Raw genomic sequence first — 25,494 nt, forward strand, 5'->3', positions numbered from 1 at the left:
CTGCGACTTTTCCAGGATTCTTAGTCAGTCTCCCTTGCGGTGTTTCCACCTTCACTTGTAGTGGTGATTGTGCAATCAGTGTTTCCTCATTCACTTGTGGTGTTTCCATCTCCACTGTTATTAAGTGGGCATGTATGTTTAAATTGATAATACTTAGCCACTATTAAAGCGGTGGTAAGTGGTGCCAAGAACATTCCATATCTATGGTAAAACTCACAGCTTACTGCGCTTAAAGCGTGTTTGATGAATGAGTCTTTCTTGGGAGATTCGCATAAATACATGTGATTATCTGGTGGAGAGGAAGAAACGTACTACCTACAGCTGTGTATATTTGTACCATAGCCGAACCTATTGTTTTAGTCATGGTAGCTCCTAGTCTAGACTTGTAACGTGCAAAAAGTTTTTAAATTTCTTTGTCAGTCATGTTATAAATTTTCCCCCAAGTATTGGGAACACTTTCTACCAGCTACCAAAGCCGTGAGTCTTTCTCTATGTTGATCTGTAACTACAGGTTCTGGCTCATCTTGGAGCAGTTGTTCAATAAGTTCGTCACATTCCATCTTTTTAATGTAATACCCTACCCGATATTTAAGTCTAACAAAATGAAATATGGCATATCCATTACAGCCGGAAATAATAAACTGTTGCAAAAGAATGAGGATTTCCAACCACATTATTACATAATCACCACTAATGTTCAATTTACTGCATTTTGCTATATTTTGCTATATTTTTGCTATATTTTTGCTATATTTTGCAATATATTTTGCTAAGCAGTTGCTAAAGTTTCCTTATCAGTTGCTATATTTTTGCTATTTTTTGCTAAGCAGTTGCTAAAGTTTGCTAAGCAGTTCCTATATTTTGCGAATCAGTTGCTAAAGTTGCTATGCAATTGCATAAGCAGCTGGTTGGTCAGTTTTTAATACGAGTTTACAGTGCTTCGTTTCCGCTAACAGTTTTCTGACTTTATCCTGCTCGAGCTTGGTAGAAATAACATCATATTCGCATAGACATTCCTCAAATGAATCTTGAGCTTTGCAATGAAACAGGGCTACCCATTTGGTCTGCCATCTGAGATCTTTCAGAACAGAAATGTATTTTTGAGTAAGGACCCAAACGGTATGCTTCATATGCTGACCGGAGAATGCTAAATATGAAAGTATATCTTTCCTTTTGGTAAGTTCTTTGATCGCACAGCAGTCGTCTATTATGAAAATTGTTGATTCTCCTTTGTATTTTTGTGACATACTCTCAAACAGTCTTGTAAATGGTCCCGCGGTTCAACTTTGTGCACCCCGGGATCCTTCATTACCCAGTCTCTCGTTGGGTATGTTTTATTAACGTTTATAGTCGGACACAGAATAATAATATGAACAAAAACATTCTGATAATGACTTTGTAAAATATCTAGAATACAAGCTGTTTTTTCTCAATCCGTTTGCCACAGATGATAGTGCAGTGTGGTTCTTTCACTGGACAAAATATCATCCATTCCAAACAATCCAAAACTTGGAAATACCACATTACAAATGGAAATATGACCATTCCAAAATTTGTCAAGGTCATATTTCCAAGCTTGGATTTGTTTGGATTTGTTTGGATATGTTTGGACATGTTTGGATACAACATGTCATAATCATACCTGTTAAACGCTGTACAACTTTTGACCTTATGTGAGATTAGTAATGACATGAAAGTAAATAATTAAGAGTATTTTGGCACTATTTACCACTAAAAGACCAAATCATGAGCAAATTTAACTAAAGGAATTTCTGTCATTTAAAGTGGCTTCTCTTAATATTAAATTTCTTATCTTCCTTGTCTATAATCAGATGACACTGACTTTGAACTTTGAACAATTAAACAAATATTTTGTTTTCCTAAACCGACTTACGGTTGTCGTAGAACAAAGACCGTTTCGAGAATAGAGGGCCTCATTATTATAATTTGAACTAATATACATAAGTACATAATAGTACTAGGTATAAATGAATTTTGATAAGTCTTCGTACAAGAATATGAACTTCAAATTATCTCGGAATTATGAGCAACACATAGGGCTGGATATTTTATAATTGGTCTGGAACTATCTGACGGTAATTCAAAACAGGGAACAAGATTTCGTCAAATGAATCATTGAGCCAGGAATGCAACGATTTAAATACTGACAAAATGAATAAACATATCTTGAACAGAGTAGACTGTTCATGCTGACAATTATATGCTACGTCTATTGCCAATGAAGTTTATCACCACATGTTATAGCATTTGTTTCATATAAAAGATAGAAGCCAAATAAATGGGACAATTAGTTGTTATGAATTAGCTTTACCTCTGTGACATATTATGCAACTAAAGGTGAATATGTCAAATAATCAATTACAGTAATTAACCTAGTGTCCTTATTTATACACAATTTAATTACTTGTTGGGGTACAAAATATAATACACATATATACAGAATGATTTCTTATTTTGTCAATTTAATCATAACCCAAATCATACAAATCGAACATGTGAAAATAAAAGTAGTGACTAACTTTATGATCAAGGGTATAAATAGTCAATTGTATCTATTAATCCTAATAGTATAACAATAAATCCTGTGTATTTACTGGGCATATTTAGATACATCCGGATCTACGACCGCAGTCATATAATCAATCAAGGAAAGTATGTTAGATTGAATTAAAACTGTGCTATCACTAAAACAAAATTTACCGTTATCCACGTAAGCCTAAACCTGGGAGAAATAAAGTTCTGCTCTGTTCTGAAGACGCCGTCATGATTAGTTGGCGCCAGTCTAGACTGTCCAATCAACGTGTATATACAAACCGTGATGTTACTTGACCAGTTGATGTCACCTGTCAAATTCAAAGTGCCCCTGGTCCTCCACCCACCATGTGTAATACTTAAGTGCACTTGATTGTTTTATTTGCAGTTATATCACCGTTAGGCTGAGTGATGAGAGAATACATTTTGTTGTTTTTGTTAACGATCGTTTCCATTTTCAACGTGGTAACCTTATAAGTGACTAACTTTTTATCATGATGAAATGAAACATATTAAAATAATCAGAGGGACTGACAATCGCATTTTTCGCATAAATGTCATGCTCGCATGAATTTCATGATTTACTGAAGATAGATTTGAACATTTCTGAGCAACGATCATGTTTGGGTATGGGAAGTAATCTTGTCTCTGCTTGCAATTGGATTCAATCGGGCGAGCAGTTCCGAGATCGCAGCTTGACTGTTCGGTACAGCCGAAAGGCGGCATCCATGTTGTTCACGCTCCGCTGAACACGGGGCCTCATTTGTCTGTATTCTGCTTATGAGCCGGAATGCGCATGAAACACGGGTGTCAAACGAATATATTTACCAATTATATGTACGGTCAATTAGCCAGTTCAAGATACAATATCCTGGTTCTACCACCTTTAGGTGTAATTACGTCGCATGCCCCCGGTGCACGGTTTGTCTGATCTTCCGTCATAAAACCACGATGTTTATTTACCTGGAGCCTCAGACAGCGCCAACTTCCTGTGTACATGTACGTACATGGCAATAAATGGTTTGACAGTTTTTTGACGGAATCAGTCAATAATTATTGACACAGTGATGTAATTAAAATTTGTCACTATTCACAACTCCTATTTTGATTTTTCTATTGTTCAGCTGTATTTTTGATCAGGTTTATATGTATAAAAAATCTTCTCTAGTATTTATAAACCAAACCTAAAAACATTACATAAGAACAATTGTGTTTTTAAAACGTAAGTTTTCTATTAAAACAACCATGCAAGTAAGATATCAGCCTAATATTACTTTAGTTACTCCACAGATTACACATCTTATATGCTGCAAACGCAGCGAATGTAATGCTAACACGTCACAGCTGCCTCGGTAATTAAGGGCTGGAAAGTTTTTGTGAAGGCAGTTGGAGCAGACGAATTTCTCCCCTCGCTGTATAATGACGGTTGCTAACCATATATATGTATCTTTCATGTTTTTGGCTTGATTTGATTGTCCTTTGGTGAAAACAAATGTATAATTGTGAAAGCAAACCCTTTTCCCCTGATAGTTAAAAGACAGGAGACTTTGTTTTTGTCTGAAATATCAACGTTGAAGTCGTTTATATATTCGGAAATCCATAGTATGGTAAATATTTATTAAATGCATGTCCTGTTTTGTATATATGTATATACTATTATGTTAATATGGACAATGGTAAAATTCATTATCACAGTTTAAGTGCTATTCACAAATGTATGTAAATCTGCTTCGTGATGAATGAAGCATGGCAATAAATGTATGCATCTGATTCTTCATTTGTTCTGTATTCTTTGATGAGAATGAGTTTCGTTAATGATGATCACTCTCACAGATTATTTGATAAGAGCATAGGACTTTAACTGGAGAATAGTTATTAAAAATATATATATAAGTATAGGCGGTCTGTGCACATGTGGTGAGACTGATACCTCATTGATTTGATAATCGGGACTTGGAAATCATAGTCTGTCATTAAATTGATTTTAAAATATATGGTTTTGACTGTAGTACGTCCTGCATGATAATATTATGTTGTAAACAACTTATCTTATCTTATTTAAGAATTATTCAAAGCTCTGGCGTGAGATAACAATGCATTAGATGTTACAAAAGATTGACCATTTTATGATCTTAGGCACATGTCGGCGCGCTTACATGAGAGCCGTCTAGACGACTGTCTGTTTTATAATAAATGGCAGCTGCCGTCCAAGCTGAATACTTAATCTTGAGACCTATTATTGTCTTGTCAAGTCAAGTGCGGGTCTCTCTCTCACCTTAGGGAGAATGCGACTGTAAAAGCCCCTCGCTAGACAGACAAGTAGTGAATGTTTGAGATAAGTTCATTATTTATTATATATAGTTTAAACTCAATAGATAATTCCTAGTCTTTTTATTGTTCAAACATACTTCCAAACAATTCCAAACCATTCCAAGTCATTCCAAACATTTCCTGTGTTGGAAATATGTTTGGAAATGTTGCCAATCCAATTTTGGATTTTCCGTAAAGATCGATCCTTCCAAGCTTTGGAAAGGTTGGAATGAGCAATCTATCCAAAGCAATCCAACGTTCATTCCAAATTGGAATGGACGCTCCTTGGTCTTGTGTTTAGATAAAAGATTATCAATAGATCGCTTGCACAAACCTTCCATTCTGTATATTAAGTTGCGCGTCCATAATCACGTACAAAGTTTTTTAATCTCATCTCACTGTTGATATGCTTGCTCGCATGCCTTGACTATATATAGATGATTAGGCACGCCCTCGATAGTCAATTCCACTTTTGTTATCTTGGGATTATAGAACGCCTCGGTATCTCTGTGCCATGGTTCAGAAGGTTCCCTGAACAACATTAAAATACCCTTCAACGATGTAGCGGGGACGTTTAGATTGACATTCCATGATGTATCACATTTGTCCCTGGAAGTCTTTTAGTGTCAAAGCACGCAATCGTACCAAATTGCTAAACTTCCATCATACTGGTCACGAATTTGTCTGGCTAATTCAGGATCTGTTATCATATTATACTCCAATGATATATTGTTAATGGAATAGCGACCATCTTCGGTGGTTTTGATTACTCTGCTGTAGTCATTAAAAGTGAGTTTTTATTCTAACCTATCACCTAGGGATGCTTGATAAAAGGGCATGTGACTATCTAGTAATTCAGTAGAGCGAAAATAGAATCAGTTATTCAATGCATTCGCAACAGCCTTTTCTTTTACGATGGTATTGTCACCATTCTCAGCACTCACACGCAGTCTTATTGTATTTTTATTACTAATACCTTGGTACTGTAAGTTTTCCTGTTCTTTTGCCGTTCTCCAGAGATCCATGTAATAGACATAGACATCTCTGTCGTCAATACTCAAAACCTCATTACCACTAATTTTAATCGTAATTTTCTTTACAATTGCACGACCTATGTTATTGTCACAAGAAATCAAACTAATTGTACTGTAACTAACACATCGTGAGTGCCGAGATTAGGAAAGCGAACCAAAAGTGTCTGATTCTGATCAATGGAAGTCAGGTTATTAGTTATACTTACAGACTGGCTAATTGCTTTGACTCCTAATGGATCCCGAAGTCTACGTTGTGGATTTAACTTGCATCCGTATTGCGAAGACATTGATATATTGAAATAATGTAATCTTTGTTTAATATAAAAATGGATGATATGAATCTAGATAACCTAACTGATACAAGCACAGTCGAAGAGGGTACTGATGAAACCAGATTTATGAATCTTAACGAGGAACTTTTGCAATCAACAGTTTGGTCGTGACTATTCCAGATAGTTAGATAGTAAAGGAATATTGTGACTGCGTGGCTCTCCGGATATTGATCTTATGCATTCTCGAACTAAGAAACCCCTAGCTTTGTCTACGATAGCCAGGCGTCGTGGTGGCATCAACATTATTCGTAATAAATTAGGTCTGGTAGACTACGGCAACTCACAAGCAAAACTTTCTGCAAAGACTACTAAGGTTCTTCAGACAGTGCGGACTGAACTCGGTGCAACGGCGGCTGTCATAGATAAAGATAGTTTTGGAAGATGTACCACAACGCGCTAAGCAGGTCTCAGATGGACTCTACGAACCTACGATAATTCCACGTTACAGGTACCATCCTTGGAGTACAATATTAGAGAATTACGAGGTCTGACAAGGCAATGCAAACAATGCGGGGGTCACTCATCAATAATGTAGCCAAGCTAGATGAACTCGACAAGCATATAGCTTACGAGAAAACAAAACTTGAAAAGCAGGCGATGAATTCAGTAGACTCCCCGTTGCAGAAAGATTGCATACCGGTAACTTGAAAGATGAAAGATCGGCCCACCTCGAAAGAGCATCTTCTAATAGAGAGGCACTTCATTCTCTAATCAGCCAAATTCGAGAAACTAATGATACAGTCCTCAATGATGATACTACACTGGCCAAAAAAATTAAAACATTGTTCAGAGAACAGGGGATAACCATTACCAGTATTTTAACTGCATTGGGATTTATTATATCAACTTTGACTCTCACATTAGAAGGAGGCGGTGGCGGCCACGGTGGTACACCTACACCTCCCATTAATAAAAATGGTGTAAAAGAGTGGATAAAAAAACATTTAAAGGTATTAGGAGAAGCACTAGGAAAGCTCGCTGGGAAAGCCGCGTCTGCACTTCCCGGTAGAATAGGGAGTATTGTATCCTGGCTCATGAATTTATTAGCCAAGACCGCCACTTGGCTTAGTCGAAACTTGTGGGCACTGATCGTAGCAATTGCCGGGCTGTCTTACGTATCCGCTAAAGACTATTTATCCAAATTATGAGTAAACCAGCCATGACTCCACCTACTATAAGCGATGTTTTTTCGTTGATATGTTGTTGAATTTTGGCAGCAATATGTGGTTTTACAACTTGTGTCTGTTGCACTTCTGTTACAGTAGATGACTGTATAACTATTCCTGTGTTTGTTTGCATTATTTATTGGGTTTTAATATCTGAATTTATACCTGGTTTTTGTTTATTGGTAGCAACCACAATTTTATTATCATAACCTATCACTTGGCCAATTTTAAGTTCCATATTACTTGGGAACCTGTAAGTTCCCGCCCCAAAAACGTAGTCTACTTTGGATTGAGTTTACTGTAATACATCTTCATAACGCTTTATGGAAGATGGTATGTCAACTGGTGAAGCAATAGCATCCTCTACGTTTGCAACAAACTGTTTTTGATCATCGAGCGCCGTCCCAGAACCAATTATTCCTGTTCGTGTTTGACCAAGAATTGGACCAAGAATTGGACCAAGAATTGCCCATACATAAGTTCTTATTGATTCATTAACTCTTACAACTTCTGGGTTAGTAAAATTATTTTCTGTTTTAACATAAAGAAATTCATTCAAAGCATTTTTGACATCTTGAAAGCAACACCACCCTTAAAGTTCATACGATCATCTCGCCACTCGTTACTCGAGAGAGCAAAGCTCGGAAGAAGCCAACCTCTTTTCAGTAAATCATAGCTGACTTCTTTAACAGAGTGTTTACCAGTTTACAGAATACCTAGACCAGGGTTAACTCCACGCAGACGCCAATCTTTACTAGCAGAAACATAAAATTAATTCTTGACAAATACATTCATAGGCAAACCCATTGTACGAATTATCTGATGCATTCCAAGCTCGATCCTGCGGTAATGGGGCATTAATTTCGTCTAATCTGATAGTATACATGAAATAATAAAGCAGACTTATTTAGTTTAAAGCCGGCAGCATAAAGAGATACCTCACATCCTGTAGTGGCACACCATATGGCAAAGTTTAACTGGTTTTGCCAAAATTGCATTGGATTGTGGAACCAATCATGCACTATTTTGGTGCCAGTTGCCGCAAACATCTATTTTTCAAAGGCATCAGGAAAGTGAAAAAAAACCTTAGCACCAGAGGCTTTTACTAAAATCGACTGGTTCGTAAGGTAAGTTGCTTCGATTCTACTCTCTTTATTAGCACCTCCCATATTGAAGTTATGAAATAGTAACTTTGTATATTTAATGTGTATGTTGCACTCCCGGGAATAACAAATGGCCAGTCTATTCAACTGCTTCACGCTATCGACAACTCGGCTGGGCAACTTCAAGTTGCTCTCTGCGATATAACGTATTACCCGCGGTGGACCAATTTAAGTGCTGCGAGGGTAATAATAAGTTATTACTGTTATAAAGAATAATCGCACTGTATCTGATGGGCATAACAGCGTATGCTCACTCAATGATGAAATTTTAAACCCTTTCGGAGCTAGTCTCACACTAAATGAGTCGAATGGGGTGCTGATTTTAAGCTCCATATTATAAATAATTGTGATTCTTCAGGCCCTGTAACGCATAACCTTCGACAATGTAATACAATTGCGCTTTCCGATCTTGGAGACACAAAAGAATTTGATAAACCCGGTAGGTAATATGCTTTACATTTACAAGATAATGTACACAAGCAGAAAGAAGTTGTAGTCACTAACACCTAATCTTGAAGATTTAAACATGCCAGCATTAGTAGTTTCCATTAAAACACTTCATACAATCTTTTTCGCAGCAATGATAATAAATGCGCTATGGTCGAAGCAAAAATCGAGTGGCTACTGTATATCGTCATTTCCCCATCATATGTGACAATGGGTAAAGGACATTATTTAACTAAGATAATGAATAGTCGAATCGTACTGGGGCTTATATTCCCTCAAAACGTAAGAGTGTGTTAGTGGCTCCCCTGCCAGATGACCCAGGCTATATGATATAGGGTCGCCCATCATTAAAAGAAGTTAGTTTATATTTGGTTACTAAATTCAATGATATATTAAATAACTTGAATGCTATACATGGTCTTTCTACACCTATTATTGAAGTCTTGTTGGGGGATGCACCAGAAGAGTGTGAGTGAGTGAGTGAGTGAGTTTTGGTTTTACGCCGCTTTTAGCAATATTCCAGCAATATCACGGAGGGGGACACTAGAAATGGGCTTCACACATTGTACCCATGTCGGGAATCGAACCCGGGTCTTTTGCGTGACGAGCGAACGCTTTAACCACTAGGCTACCCGACCGCCCTATGCACCAGAAGAAGCCTTGCCAGTATTACAGGGTCTATTAATTAAATGGCTTAAAACACATGAGCGTCAACATTGCAGTATTATTGATATCGGATTATCTCCCTTGCAACAACACATGAGGGCATCCAAGTTAATATTTCCGATGTCATTTTGCTTACTAAGATATTTATGCCACATAATATACATCTAATAAAGCTGATGTATACTCTCAAGTCATTTACACTCGACCAATTAAACACTCTTGTGTCATAATATATATCATGGATTTATATCCGGTGCTCGATGAAGCATCTGAAAAGATGGATACTGTTGATGGATTTCGATTACATCAAATAAACGACATAAAACATCGAATAGAGAAGGCGAGGGAGTTGAGACTTGGATTGTATAAAAAGTATCACAGAGCTGTGAATGCTCTCGACGGAGTGGACACTGGGCTTGTAACAGCTAGTATGGGTGTAGCTGGTGTTGGTTTATCATAAACTATAAATGCCGCGCCTATCGTACTTGGCATGGAAATAGCGACCAGAGTCTCTAGACTGGCAGGAATAGCGATAAAAATTATTTCTCTTAAGTTGCAAAAGAAAGCATTAAAACATGATAGTATTCGTATACTCGCCGAAGCAAAGTTGAACAGCATTGAGGATCATATTTCAACAGCACTGGCTGATTGTAAGATATCCGAGGAGGAGTTTCGTTTACTGTTGTCAGAACTCACCAAATACAACACAATGAAGCAGGAGATTCGATCAAATTCTTGTAAGACAAGTGGCATAAGTGAAGACGAGAAAAAAAAGTTCATAGAACATGGCCAAAACTAAAGAACTGGTTGGAGATAAAGAATAGATTGTTTCCTGGATTAGTCGTTTAGAAGAATGACTACATAAGTCTATAATAATGGAAAACTACAAGCCAACAAAGGAAAAAGCTATCAAAGCATTGATGCTCCGGAACAAAATTATCAAATGGCGAGAATTAACTCAAGGTATATATTATATCAGTGATGTCAAACCAACCAAATACAGTCATCAACTGTTTGTTTCTAATTTCGAAGAAGAGTATACAGTTTGGTCTCCTAGTAAAATTAACAAAGAACCAAGTAAAAATGTTGAATATCCCTTTGTTCAAAATAATGGTATGCATATGAGTAAAAATAATAGAGAATATTTTCATTACAATTTAGTTTAGAGTCATGAAGATCATTTGTTCGCATTGTCCCTTTTGCAAAAAAAATTACCTCCGTAGTAGAGGTATTGGGGTATAAAACTGGCTCCAGTGGCAGTGAGCCAGAATCACCATTACAAATAAACCTTTTTATCATTTACAGCATAGAAGCGTTTATAGGGTTTGGGAATGGCTCAGGTGGTGGTGAGCCAGAGTCCTTTTCAATACAATTTAGCTTAGTCTCATAACGATTATTTGTGTGCATCATGGTTTTTGCACAAAAAATTACCTCTGTAGTATAGGTATTGGGGTATAAATCTGGCTCCAGTAGAAGTGAGCCAGAATCACCATTCCCTACACTAAAGAAGATAGTCGCCACAAGATATTTTTCTAGGTAGTCATTTGGCTACCACTGAATTTTAGGCAGTAGACAAACTGAAATTTAGGTTGCATTGGCGACCATTTTGGTTGCAACTTTGAGGCCTGCTGAAATTATTTCCCTTCAAGGCAGGATACAGAGTATCTTATCAAGATCATGTGGGCCAATCATATCTCATCATTCTTACATGGAGGTACGATGATGTTGCATACATTGCTACATACTGAACAACAAAAGTTTCTGTGACACTGAATAACAGTTAATGCAAAGTTATGTTTTTTACCAAATCTTAAACAATTTTGGTTTGCAACAGATAAAAGACTCCTTTAAGTGTTCCAATGGTTTAATTTGCCATACTGACTTCAGAAAATGTGTGATTTCATAAAAAACATGAACATGCCAAAATGTCAATTTACAAATCAATAGTGTGTGTGTCTACCTCTGGTTGCGATGCAAGCAACACATCTTCATCTCATGGAATGGACCAGGCGTCGCACAAAGTCCTGTGAGATATCTGTCCATATCTGCTGGAGCATGTTTCGAAGTTCCTGGAGTGTCTGTGGAACATGTGGTTAACGTCGAAGGCGCCGATCCATCTCATCCCACATATGCTCGATTGGTGAGAGATCAGGGGAGTGAGCCGGGCAGGGGATGACATTCACGTTGTTTAGTTGAAGAGAATCCTGAACAAGTCAAGCAATATGAGGCCTGGCGTTGTCGTGTTGAAAGGTAGAAAGGGAAAAATGGTAGAACAATAGGGCCTATGATCTCGTCGCTGTAGCACTGTCCATTGAGTTTTCCCTCTACCACTATGAAACGGGTCCTCTGTCTTGTTGTAATTCCACCCCATACCATAACGCTGTCGCCCCCGAACTGATCTTCTTCCATGACAATGATTGACGTAACGTTTACCTCGACGTAGGTTCACTCGAATCCATCCATCACTGTGGCTGAGGTGAAAACAAAACTCGCCAGTCAATAGAACTTGTCCCCACTGCATGGCCGTCCAGCGTAGATGCTGTCTGCACCACTGTAGACGTGCTTGACCGTGGTTTCTTGTCAAAAAGGGACGTCTGGTGGGTCTTCTGGTGACAATCCCTGTTCATCTGAGGCGGCGATGTACGGTTTGTGAAGATTTTTGTCGAATGCCAGGAATGCTTCTTGCAGTCACTGTTGCTGGCTGGAATCGATTTCGTAGGTGTGTTGTTCGAATCCAGTTGTCTTGTCGATTATTGGTTACACGTGGCCTGCCACACCGAGGATGGTCTCTGACTGCATTCGTCTGTTGCCAACATTGCCATAAGCACCAAATGGTGTTTCTGTGGATGTTAAATTGTCTTGCAACATTGCACGTTGACAACTCAATCCTGCTTCAAGCATACCAATGGCGTGGCATTTCGTGATGTTGAATAATTGCATAATTTTGTTGTTTTTCTGAGTGGTTGTTGTCAGCACGATGCTAAACAATGCATATGGAATCGCGTTAACGCACATGTTTTTATACCAATTCTTGGGTAGTGAAATGCATGTGGCTTGCATAAAAGTCAACTTTTGCATGGAATGCATGCTTTTCTGTAGCAGTTGTGGTTTTGTGACTTGATTCCATACATGTACTACAAGCATGAAATACTCATATTCCCCGCCAATATGACATGTCCGGTTGTGTGCAAGGCATTAGCTCCTGTGAACTATGTTCACTGGGCCTTTTTGCTAATGACCTAATTGCAGCACTAAAAAAAGGTTATTACTGGTGTTGTTTTGCCATCTGCAGTTTATGATAGAATATGTAACTGAATTTGTAATGAGTAAGGATGAGACATATGGGCAAACAACTTCTTTATTACAATTAGGAGCACTGGTTTTGGTGTAAGTTCTAACACCGTTATCAAGCAAGTGAGGTACAGAGTATGGTTAACAAGAATATATAGTGGTTTATACAGTTGAGTAGGTTTAAGATCAGTTACACTGTTGTATTTGTAATGAGTTGTGTTTCTGCATGAAGTTTGTCAGTGAATGCAACAATTGTGTCCATGACACTTTTGGAGGAACATACACACAAGCAATGTAGAACTAACCAACAAGAAAGGAAATGTATTCAATACTGTGAGATGACGTTATGTGTCAAGTTTAGTGAAGAAATATGGTACGGTTTTCAAGATCTGTTCCGGAAACGAGGACTACCGCAAAGTCAAAATAGTTGCCATGGAAACTCGAAATATACCTTTTTTTAAAATCCCAAACTATCAAAAGGCACCAGTTCACCACTAGACCTATCTATGTGCCAAATGTGGTGAAGAAAAATAGTATGGTTTGCAAGATCTGCTCCGGAAACGAGGACTACAGCCATTTTGAGTCTAAATCAAAGTTGTTGCCATTGAAATACGAAAAGTAATTTGTTTAAAAATCCCAAACTATCAAAAGGCAGCAGTTCACCACTAGACCTATCTATGTGCCAAGTTTTATGAAGAAATATAGTATGTTTTTCAAGGTCCGCTCCGGAAATGAAATGTGACAGACGGACGGAAGGATGAAAGGAGGGACAGAAGGACGGCACCCATTCCTATATGCCCCTTCCACTTCGTGGCGGGGGATAATAATGAAAAAAAAACTTTACTTGTTTGAAAAATACACTAGAATATTGGTGTCACAGGAACTTTTGTCGTTGAGTATAGTTGTATACATGACTACAGACCTGGCTACGTCACTACATTGTTATTGTGAACATTACTGAAGTGTTGTAAGCATTGCTACATTGTTGAATACATTTCTACATTTGCTACATTGTTGATGTGAACATAACTGAACTGGTTGAATTTGTTTATTTTGTTTATTTGTGCTTACAGCGTTGCTTTGTTTTCAAGTAAATCTTCCCTTATTATTTACAATACCTTTACTTTTACTCTTCATGTCTTTTCAAGAATAGAATTCCAACATACACTGTTTGACAGCTTCCATCATCACCTGTAATACATCACTCACCTGTGCAGGACCTATCTGTTCTTGTGTAGGAGTTATCTGTTCTTGTGTAGGAGTTATCTGTTCTTGTGTAGGAGTTATCTGCTCCTGTTCAGACACCAAGCCATTATCCACATCTTCATCTTCACTGACATGTTTATTTTGGGAGGCCTGTTTCACATCCTGATCTCCTTCACCTGTCTCTGTGTCAGATGCTACATGTTTTTGTCGAGTCATCGACTTCTGACTATGAATATCCTCCCTGTGTTCTGTCACACTACTCAGCTGTGCTGAACCAGATGCAGGGTGGCAAATGCCATCCACCTTTTTATCTACCTGTACCATATTGTCATCTATTTGTTCCACTATAGGATCATTTTGTTCCATGTTTTGATCGACTGTTGACACTGAGCCGCTGTCCGATGCCTCTGATTGTCTTGCATATCGAGGTCTTGGAGTGTTCCCCTCGTCATCGGAGTCTGACTCGGACTCAAAGAGGGAGTGGCCATCCTTGTCAAAGTAGACTGGCATCCTCAGCTGAGAGACAAGGGAGTCCTCACTGCCCTGCAATATCAAGCACAAACATCTCAATTCTACTAGCTTTACTTAAAGTATCAGGGGTATGGGTCTGTTTGGGGGAGGATGAGGGGATGGTGGGGTTGGTGGGGTTGGTGGGATGGATGATGGGATGGGTTGTGTTGAGGTGGGGGAGGATGGATCAGAGGGTGAGAAATGAAGATTAGTCGGAGTTGAAGGTGAGGATATTGGAATGGTGGCATCCTCCCATTTACCTTCCCCCAAACAAACAGATTTTCCTTTCTAAGTCAATTCCTCATGCTACATTTGTTATCTACTATCCATTGCGTCATTTAGGTTTTAGGTATTCGTCTTTCACATTCCAAGTGTCATGTTGCTAGTGGACATATCCCACTTACTGTGCATTGCATGGTCGGTAAATCTCCAGGTCTCGGACGACACATCTTCAGTCTGACGGATCTACTTGATCTCATTGCTTGCATAATACCCTGTTGAGAAAAATCATCTGAATGAGTTACATTAATAACTGAGCCAATGAGTGAAAGAGTCAATCAACATGGTCCTGATGGAATACAATACGGAAAGATACTGAAGAATAACTGGCATGTGTCTCACCGTTCTTGTTAAATGTCTCATTGGTTTGCCATTGACTTCAAGGATGACATCCCCGGGATGGATTAGTCCGCTCTCTGCTGCAGGACCGATGATGAAAATCTTCTTGATGCGAGGCACACATAGGGTGGGGTTGTCGGGGTGCAGGTCCTCCCCGCCCTGGAAGCTGAAGCCTAGCCCACTCACACCCTTCACCAGCTCCACCTCATAGATCTCCCCTGTAGAGCAGAACACATCTCACTCTTAGGATACAACACATCTCAGCCCTAAGGACACAACGCATCACACCCTTAGGGCAGAACACATCTCACTCTTAGGATACAACACATCTCAGCCCTTAGGACCCAACGCATCTCACCCAAAGGGCAGAACACATCTTACCCGAAGGACACAACGCATCTCACCCTTAGGGCAGAACACATCTCACTCTTAGGGCAAAATACATTTCACCTTTAGGACACAACGCATCTCACCCTTAGGGCAGAACACATCTCACTCTTAGGGCAAAACACATCTCACACCTAGGACACAACACATCTCACCCTTAGGGCAGAACACATCTTACCCTCAGGCCACAATGCATATCACCCTTAGGACAGAACACATCTCACCCTTAGGACAGAACACATCTCACCCTCAGGATACAACACAACTCACCCTTAGGACACAACGCATCTCACCCTAGCCTTAGGGCAGAACAAATCTCACCCTTAGGACACAACACATCTCACCCTTAGGGCAGAACACATCTCACCCTTAGGATACAACACAACTCACCCTTAGGACACAACGCATCTTACCCTTAAGGAAGAACACACCTCACTCTTAGGATAAACACATCTCACCCTTAGGACACAACACATCTCACCCTTAGGGCAGAACACATCTCATTCTTCGGATAAAACACATCTCGACCTTAGGACACAACACATCTCACCCTTAGGGCAGAACACATCTCACTCTTAGGATAAAACACATCTCACCCTTAGGACGCAACACATCTCACCCTTAGGGCAAGAACACATCTCACTCTTAGGATAAAACACATCTCACCCTTAGGACACAACGCATCTCACCCTTAGGGCAGAACACATCTTACCCTTAGGACACAATGCATCTCACCCTTAGGGCAGAACACATCTCACCCTCTGGACATAACGCATCTCACTCTTAGGATACAACAAATTTCACCCTAAGGACATAACGCATCTCACCCTTAGGGCAGAACACATCTCACTCTTTGGAGAAACCACATCTCACCCTTAGGACACAACACATCTAACCCTCAGGATGCAACACATGTCACCCTTAGGACACAACACATCTCACCCTTAGAGCAGAACACGTCTCACTCTTAGGATACAACACAATTCACCCTTAGGACCTAACACATCTCACCCTTAGGGCAGAACACATCTCACCCTTAGGATACAACACATCTCACCTTTAGGATACAACACTTGTCACCCTAAGGATGCAACACATCTCACCCTTAGGACACAATGCATCTCACCCTTAGGGCAGAACACATCTCACCCTTAGGATACAACACATCTCACCCTCCGCTACATACATGGAGGTACAGGACACCACAAACACCTACCCTCGGCAACAAATGAATATGGATCTGGTGAGATGTCGTCCAGAATGCTGGCCAGAGCTGGTGTGATGCTTGGCTGACTCCCTGGCTCAGTGGGTGATGGAGCTAATCGCCGGACCAGCAGTGGACAGACAGATGGTGCCCGATGTAACAAGTCCACTACCTGCCCATACGTCCGACCGTGGACACCGAAGTCATTGATCTCCAACAGCTGGTCTCCTGCACACATAAAGACGACACTCAGTAACACAACTGTAGTACAGTGTCAAGCCATCACTCTAACAACTAAAGAACAGTGTCTCAAGCATCACTCTATCAGCTGTAGTACAGTGTCAAGGCATCACTCTTACAACTGAAGAACAGTGTCAAGCATCACTCTATCAGCTGTAGTACAGAGTCAAGCCATCACTCTATCAGCTGTAGTACAGTGTCAAGCCATCACACTTACAACTGAAGAACAGTGTCAAGCATCACTCTATCAGCTGTAGTACAGAGTCAAGCCATCACTCTATCAGCTGTAGTACAGTGTCAAGCCATCACTCTATCAGCTGCAGTACAGTGTCAAGCCATCACTCTATCAGCTGAAGTACAGTGTCAAGCCATCACACTATCAGCTGAAGTAAAGTGTCTAGCTATCACTCTATCACCTGTAGTACAGTGTCAAGCCACCAACTGTAGTACAGTGTCAAGCAATCACACTATCAGCTGTAGTACAGTGTCAAGCCATCACTCTATCAGCTGTAGTACAGTGTCAAGCCATCACTCTATCAGCTGTAGTACAGTGTCAAGCCATCAATCTATCAGCTGTAGTACAGTGTCAAGCCATCACTCCATCAGCTGATGTAAAGTGTCTAGCTATCACTCTATCAGCTGTAGAACAGTGTCAAGCCATCACTCTATCAGCTGTAGTACACTGTCAAGCCATCACTCTATCAGCTGTAGTACAGTGTCAAGCCACCACTCTAACAACTGTAGTACAGTGTAAAGCCATCACACTATCAGCTGTAGTACCGTGTCAAGCCATCACTCTATCAGCTGTAGTAAAGTGTCTAGCTATCACTCTATCAGCTGTTGTAGAGCATCAAGCCATCACTCTATCAGCTGTAGTACAGTGCCATGCCAAATTTCTTACAGCTGCCATGCCTTATCTTGAACAGCTGTACTACATCTTCAAGCCATATCTTTAACAGCTCTAGGAAGCTTCAAGCCATATATCTAACAGCTGTAGTACAGTGCCATGCCATATCTCTTACAGCTGTAGCACAGTGTCAAGCCATATCTCTAACAGCTGTAGTACAGTGCCATGCCATATTTCTTACAGCTGCCATGTCATATCTCTATCAGCTGTAGTACAGTGCCATGCCATATATCTAACAGCTGTAGTAAAATCGCTTGCCATATCTCTTACAGCTGTAGCACAGTGTCAAGCCATATCTCTAAAAGCTGTAGTACAGTGCCATGCCATATTTCATAAAGCTGTCATGCCATATCTGGAACAGCTGTAGTAAACTTCAAGCCTTATCTCATACAGCTGTAGTACAGTGCCATGCCATATATCTAACAGCTGTAGTACAGTGTCTTGCCATATCTCTAACAGCTGTAGCACAGCATCAAGTCATATCTCTAACAGCTGTAGTACAGCATCAAGTCATATCTCTAACAGCTGTAGTACAGCATCAAGTCATATCTCTAACAGCTGTCGTACAGCATCAAGTCATATCTCTAACAGCTGTAGTACAGCATCAAGTCATATCTCTAACAGCTGTTGCACAATATTAATGTATAGAGGCGTCTTCTACTCACCTACTATCACAGAGTTGTGTTTCTCTGATAGAGAAGAATTGACTGAGATGACATACACAGCACCATCTTCAAACTTGGAGTCACTGCCACCCTGCAACAGCAGACATTGATTCAATGAGTGTCACCCTACAACAGTGTACTCGCTGTGACATTGTGATGGTGTATTCACGGGGATGGTGTGATGTGTACTCGCTGTAACAGTGTGATGGTGTTTTCACGGGAATGGTGTGATGTGTACTTGCTGTGACAGTGTGATGGTGTATTCACAGGGATGGTGTGATGTGTGTATTCGCTGTGACATTGTGATGGTGTTTTCACGGGGATGGTGTGATGTGTACTCGCTGTAACAGTGTGGTGGTGTTTTCACGGGGATGGTGTGATGTGTACTCGCTGTGACAGTGAGATGGTGTATTCACAGGGATGGTGTGATGTGTACTCGCTGTGACATTGTGATGGTGTTTTCACGGGGATGGTGTGATGTGTACTTGCTGTGACAGTGTGATGGTGTATTCACGGGATGGTGTGATGTGTACTCGCTGTGACATGTGATGGTATTTTCACGGGGATGATGTGATGTGTACTCGCTGTAACAGTGTGATGGTTTATTCACGGGGATGGTGTGATGTGTATTCGCTGTGACACTGTGATGGCGTTTTCACGGGGATGGTGTGATGTGTACTTGCTGTGACATTGTGATGGTGTATTCATGGGGATGGTGTGATGTGTACTCGCTGTGACATTGTGATGGTGTATTCACGGGAATGGTGTGATATGTACTCGCTGTGACATTGTGATGGTGTATTCATGGGGATGGTGTGATGTGTACTTGCTGCGACATTGTGATGGTGTATACACGGGGATGGTGTGATGTGTACTCGCTGTAACAGTGTGATGGTGTTTTCACAGGGATGGTGTGATGTGTACTCGCCGTAACATTGTGATGGTGTATACACGGGGATGGTGTGATGTGTACTCGCTGTGACAGTGTGATGGTGTATTCGCTGTGACATTTTGATGGTGTTTTCACAGGGATGGCTTGACGTGTACTCGCTGTGACAGTGTGATGGTGTACTCACCGTGATGGTAATCCCTGACTGACTGCCCTGTTTGTGCAGGTTGACTTTGATGACAGAGGTGTTCTGGGAAGGTTTCCGAGTCAGGCGGCCCTTCACAGCATTCTCCAAGGCTGTGTCGAAGTCCGAGTCAGACGAAGAATCATCAATTATTGTGAGGCCTGCAATGTCTGCAAGCAATATGTTGAATAATTTCATTGTTTATATTCTCAGAATATAGATGGGTACATCAACAACAGCCATTGTACACTGGGACTATTAAGACAAAACAAAGACCTTCATATCTCCTATATTTTAACATATGGCAATCCTAATAAGACTGTCCTCAAATCATTGAGCAAACAGTCATAGTGTGAGGATGTAATGACTCATATACCCTAAACATGCTTACCACAGTCATCACATCAGCATCACAAAGCCCTAATTTAACATGGTTAGAACAGGTGTCAAAAAGCCCTTCTACAACAAGGGCTTCAACAGTCATAAAAACAGCCTGCCTTCCCCACAAGCTGCTTCCTCCAACTACCTCGAGGCCCTGCATCCCAACAAGCTGCTCACCCCTGAGTACCTCAAATCCCTTTAATCCAAACAAGCTGCTCAACTCTGAGTACATCGAGGCCCTGCATCCCCAACAAGCTGCTTACCCCCTGAGTACCTCAAATCCCTTTATCCCCAACAAGCTGCTCACCCCTGAGTACCTCAAATCCCTGTATCCCCAACAAGCTGCTCACCCCTGAGTACCTCTAACCCCTGTATCCCCAACAAGCTGCTCACCCCTGAGTACCTCTAATCCCTGTATCCCCAACAAGCTGCTCAACCCTGAGTACCTCGAGACCCTGCATCCCCAACAAGCTGCTCAACCCTGAGTACCTCGAGGCCCTGCATCCCCAACAAGCTGCTTACCCCCCGAGTACCTTAAATCCCTGTATCCCCCGAAAGCTGTTCAGCTCCAAGTAACTCGAGGCCCAGCTTACCCATCAAACTGCTTACCCCTAAGTAACCTGAGGCCCTCCATCCCATCAAGCTGCTTACCCCTGAGTACCTCGATGCCCTGCATCCCCCACAAGCTGCTCACCCCTGAGTACCCTAAATCCCTGTATCCCCAACAAGCTGCTCACCCCTGAGTACCTAGAGGCCCTGCATCCCCACAAGTTGTGCAGCCCCTTGAACCTTAAGGCAATGCATCCCCCACAAGCTCCTCAGCCTCTAGTACCTTGAAGTCCTGCATCCCCAACATGCTGCTCAGTCCCTAATACCTCAAAGGTCTGCATCCCCAACAATCTGTTAAGCCCCTAGTACCTCAAGGCCCTTCCTCCCCTACAAGCTGCTCAGGCCATAAAACCTATAGACTCTGCCTCCCCAACAAGATGCTTACCCCTAATACCTCAAGGCCCTGCATCCCCGACAAGCTGTTCAGCTACTAGAAACTCGAGGCGCTGCACCCCAACAAGCTGCTCACCCCAGAGTGAGTGAGTGAGTTGGGTTTAACGTCGCATTTAACAGCATTCCAGTTATATCACAGCGTGTCAGCTTAATGTGGGAGGAAAGCCCGAAGTGATGCAGGTCTCAGACGTTTACCACTTCGGTGAAACCCACGAGCACGGGCATGGTGCTGACAAACCGGGATTCGAACCCACAATCATAGATTTCTGGCTTGCCCAAGGGACGCAACTCTGCATAGCGAATCGCGGCGCCTTAGACGACTGGGCCACCCGTGGCCCCTGCTCACCTCGAGGCCCCGCCTCCCCTACAAGCTGCTCAGCCCCTAGTACCTCAAAGTCCTGTATCCCCTACAAGCGGCTCAGCTCCTAGTACCTGGATGCCCTGCCTCCCCTACAGCTGCTCAGCCCCTAGTACCTCAAAGTCTTGTGTCCCCTACAAGCTGCTCAGCCCCTAGTACCTCAAATCCCTGTATCCCCAACAAGCTGCTCACATCTGACCCTGCATTTCCCACAAGTTGATTCCCCTAGTACCTTGAGGCCGTGCATTCCCTACAAGCTGCTCAGCCCTTAGTACCTCGAGGCCCTGCCTTCCCGAGAAGCTGCTTAGCCCCTGAGTACCTCGAGGCTCTGCATCCCCTACAAGCTGCTCAGCCTCTTGTACCTGTAAGTCCTGTATCCCCTACAAGCTGCTCAACCCCTAGTAACTCAAATCCCTGCATCCCCCACAAGCTGCTCACCCCTGAGTACCTTGAGGCCTAGTATCCCCAAAAGCTGTTCAGCCCCTTGTACCTTGGGGCCCTGCATTCCCAAAAAGCTGCTCACCCCTGAGTACCTCGAGGCCCTGCATCTCCCACAAGTTGCGCAGCCCCAAGTACCTTGAGGCCTTGCATCCCCAACAAGCTGCTCAACCCTAGTACCTTGAAGCCCTGCATCCCCCACAAGCTGCTCAGCCTCTAGTACCTTGAAGTCATGCATCCCAAACAAGTTGCTCAGCCCCTAGTACCTCGAGGCCCTGCCTCCCTTACAAGCTGCTCAGGCCCTAGTACCTCTAGGCCCTGTCTTCCCTACAAGCTGCTTAGCCCCTGAGTACCTCGAGGCTCTGCATCCCCTACAAGCTGCTCAGCCTCTTGTACCTTTAAGTCCTGTATCCCCTACAAGCTGCTCAACCCCTAGTACCTCAAATCCCTGCATCCCCCACAAGCTGCTCACCCCTGAGTACCTTGAGGCCTAGTATCCCCAAAAGCTGTTCAGCCCCTAGTACCTCGAGGCCCTGCATTCCTAACAAGCTGCTCACCTCGAGTACCTCGAGGCACTGCATCTCCCACAAGTTGCGCAGCCCCTAGTACCTTGAGGACTTGCATCCCCCACAAGCTGCTCAGCCTCTAGTACCTTGAAGTCATGCATCCCCAACAAGCTACTCAGCCGCTAGTACCTCGAGGCCCTGCCTCCCCTACAAGCTGCTCAGCCCCTAGAACCTCTAGGCCCTGCCTCCGCTACAAGCTGCACAGCCCCTAGTACCTCAAAGTCCTGTATCCCCCGCAAGCTGCTCAGCTCCAAGTACCTGGATGCCCTGCCTCTCACTTAAGCTGCTCAGCCCCTAGTACCTCAAATCCCAGCCTTCCCCACAAGCTGCTAAGCCCCTAGTACCTGGATGCCCTGCCTCCCCCTTAAGCTGTTCAGCTCCTTGTACCTTGGTGCCCTGCATCCCAAACAAGCTGCTCAACCCTGAGTACCTCAAATCCCTGTATCCCTAATAAGCTGCTTACCCCTGAGTACCTCGAGGCTCTGCATCCCATCATCCTGCTTACCCCTGAGTACCTCGGGGCCCTGCATTCCCAACAAGCTGCTCATCCCTGAGTACCTCAAGGCCCTGCATCCCCCAAAAGTTGCTCAGCCCCTAGTACCTTGAGGCCCTGCCTCCCCTACTAGCTGCTCAGCCCCTAGAACCTCTTGGCCCTGCATTCCCAACAAGCTGCTCATCCCTGAGTACCTCAAGGCCCTGCATCCCCCAAAAGTTGTTCAGCCCCTAGTACCTTGAGGCCCTGCATCCCCCACAAGCTGCTCAGCCTCTACTACCTTGATCCCCTGCCTCTTCTTAAGCTGCTCAGCCCCTAGTACCTCAAATCTCCGCCTTACCCGCAAGTTGCTCAGCCCCTAGTACCTGGATGCCCTACCTCCCCGTTAAGCTGCTCAGCCCCTTGTACCTGGACGCCCTGCCTCCCTGTTAAGCTGCTCAGCCCCTTGTACCTCAAATCTCCGCCTTCCCCTCCGACCACAAGCTGCTCAGCCCGTAGTACCTGGATGCCCTGCCTCCCTGTTAAGCTGCTCAGCCTCCAGTACCTCAAATCCCCGCCTTCCCCACAAGCTGCTCACCTCCAAGTACCTTGAGTTCCTCCTCCTCCCTGGCTGCCCACTGATCGCTGTCCACCATCAACACACCCGATTCCTCCCTGTCAGTACCCAGAATGCTCTCTGCCAGGTCGGCAGCAATTGTTTCACTCACACCTGACACAGACTCATCACACAACCCAGCAGTGTCCCAGGCTATCCCAACTGTAGGCTGCATGTCGCTTGTCAAAGTGACATCCCTGTTCATCTGTCGTGGTGGTTTTTCAGGTGGAATGTTTCTAAGATCTCCATACGAGGAATGAGAAACTGCTTGGTCTACAAGTGAATCTGACTGACCAACATCACCACTTTGGGGCAGAGAGTGCACAGCAGACGATGCTGGTGTCAAAGCATCAACAGACACAACCTTTCGTCGCAGTGTCGTGGGTGCCCTGACCTGTGACACAAGCAAGGTAACAAGGTCATCCGACTCACGAATCATCTGCACGGCTTGGTGATGCTGTACCCCCTCCAGACTCTGTCCGTTGATAGCCACGAGACGGTCACCTGGCCTGATGCAGCCAGCCTTGTTCGCTGGACCTCCAGCCGTCACAGACTTGACAAAGATCCCCAGGTCCAGTTTGCTGGTGCTCTCCCCACCCACGATGGTGATGCCGATGCCTTGACTGCCGTCTTTCAGCAGAGACACCTCAAAGATCTGTCGTCCATGATGTGTTTCAGGTGAAAGACGGCCCTCAACTACGGAATGATCTAGTTCTGGAAACAAGGAACATTCTTTGAGTGTAAGGTAAAAACATGACATCAAAATAAAAACTTGCCAAAGAAGTTTCATAAAATACATCCATGGTAAACAGAAAAAGCTGAAACAGTGGTCACCAAGATCTGTTTTCTCACCTGGTTCACTGTAACAGGTCGATAAGATCTGTTTCCTCACCTGGTTCACTGTAACAGGTCGCTAAGATCTGTTTCCCCCTACCTGGTTCACTGTAACAGGAAACTAAGATCTGTGTTTCTTCACCTGGTTGAGTGTAACAGGTCGCTAAGATATGTGTTTCCTCACCTGGTTCACTGTAACAGGTCACTAAGATCTATGCTTCCTCACCTTGTTCACTGTAACAGATCACTAAGATCTGTGTTTCCTCACCTGGTTCACTGTAACAGGTCGCTAAGATCTTTTTCCTCACCTTGTTCACTGTAACAGGTCGCTAAGATCTGTGTTTCTTCACCTGGTTCTCTGTAACAGGTCACTAAGATCTGCGTTTTCCAACGTAGTTCACTGTAACAGGTCACTTAAATCTGTGTTTCCTCACCTTTTTCACTGTAACAGGTCACTAAGATCTATGCTTCCTCACCTGATTCACTGTAACAGGTCACTAAGATATGTGTTTTCCAACATAGTTCACTGTAACAGGTCACTAAGATCTATGCTTCCTCACCTTTTTCACTGTAACAGGTCACTAAGATCTATGCTTCCTCACCTTGTTTACTGTAACAGGTCGCTAAGATCTGTTTCCTCACCTGGCTCACTGTTGCAAGTCACTAAGCTCTATGTTTCCACCACCTGGTTCACTGCAGCAGGTCGCTAAGATCTGTGTTTCCTCACCTGGTTCACTGTGACAGGTCGCTAAGATCTATGTTTCCTCACCTAGTTCAATGTAACAGGTCACTAAGATCTATGTTTCCTCACCTGGTTCACTAACTGCTTGGGATGAAGTTGCCCCTGGGTACGATGGGAGCTGAATCATATCTAGAAGTTAGAAAAAACAGAAACCCAATGTATCACTGATAAAGCAAGTTTTCACATCTATCTCTGAACATACAAGGATATAGATATATGCACATTCTGTAATGAGCCTTTTCCATAACATAATGTCCTATGTAATAGAATCCTTCGACTTCTACTTGAGTGTGTCCGATGTTCAGCGTCAAAG

The 25,494-nt window shown here is 42.7% G+C and overlaps 1 protein-coding gene across 1 annotated transcript in view; it reads right to left on the reverse strand.

Annotated features, from left to right (window-relative positions):
• Positions 1-25,494, reverse strand: part of LOC139469326 (tyrosine-protein phosphatase non-receptor type 13-like) — a 144,241-nt gene that overhangs the window by 55,188 nt on the left and 63,559 nt on the right. Inside the window, exons 21-28 of the mRNA XM_071251466.1 lie at positions 25,251-25,310; positions 23,588-24,319; positions 19,776-19,942; positions 18,700-18,790; positions 16,900-17,115; positions 15,300-15,514; positions 15,083-15,172; positions 14,172-14,711 (exon numbers count right to left, since the gene is read on the reverse strand). Of these exons, the coding sequence (XP_071107567.1) occupies positions 14,172-14,711; positions 15,083-15,172; positions 15,300-15,514; positions 16,900-17,115; positions 18,700-18,790; positions 19,776-19,942; positions 23,588-24,319; positions 25,251-25,310 (2,111 nt within the window). The remainder of the gene's footprint in view (positions 1-14,171; positions 14,712-15,082; positions 15,173-15,299; positions 15,515-16,899; positions 17,116-18,699; positions 18,791-19,775; positions 19,943-23,587; positions 24,320-25,250; positions 25,311-25,494) is intronic.

Source organism: Haliotis cracherodii, unplaced genomic scaffold, assembly GCF_022045235.1.
Source record: "Haliotis cracherodii isolate W230 unplaced genomic scaffold, xgHalCrac1.p SCAF_2, whole genome shotgun sequence".
Taxonomy (NCBI): domain Eukaryota; kingdom Metazoa; phylum Mollusca; class Gastropoda; order Lepetellida; family Haliotidae; genus Haliotis; species Haliotis cracherodii.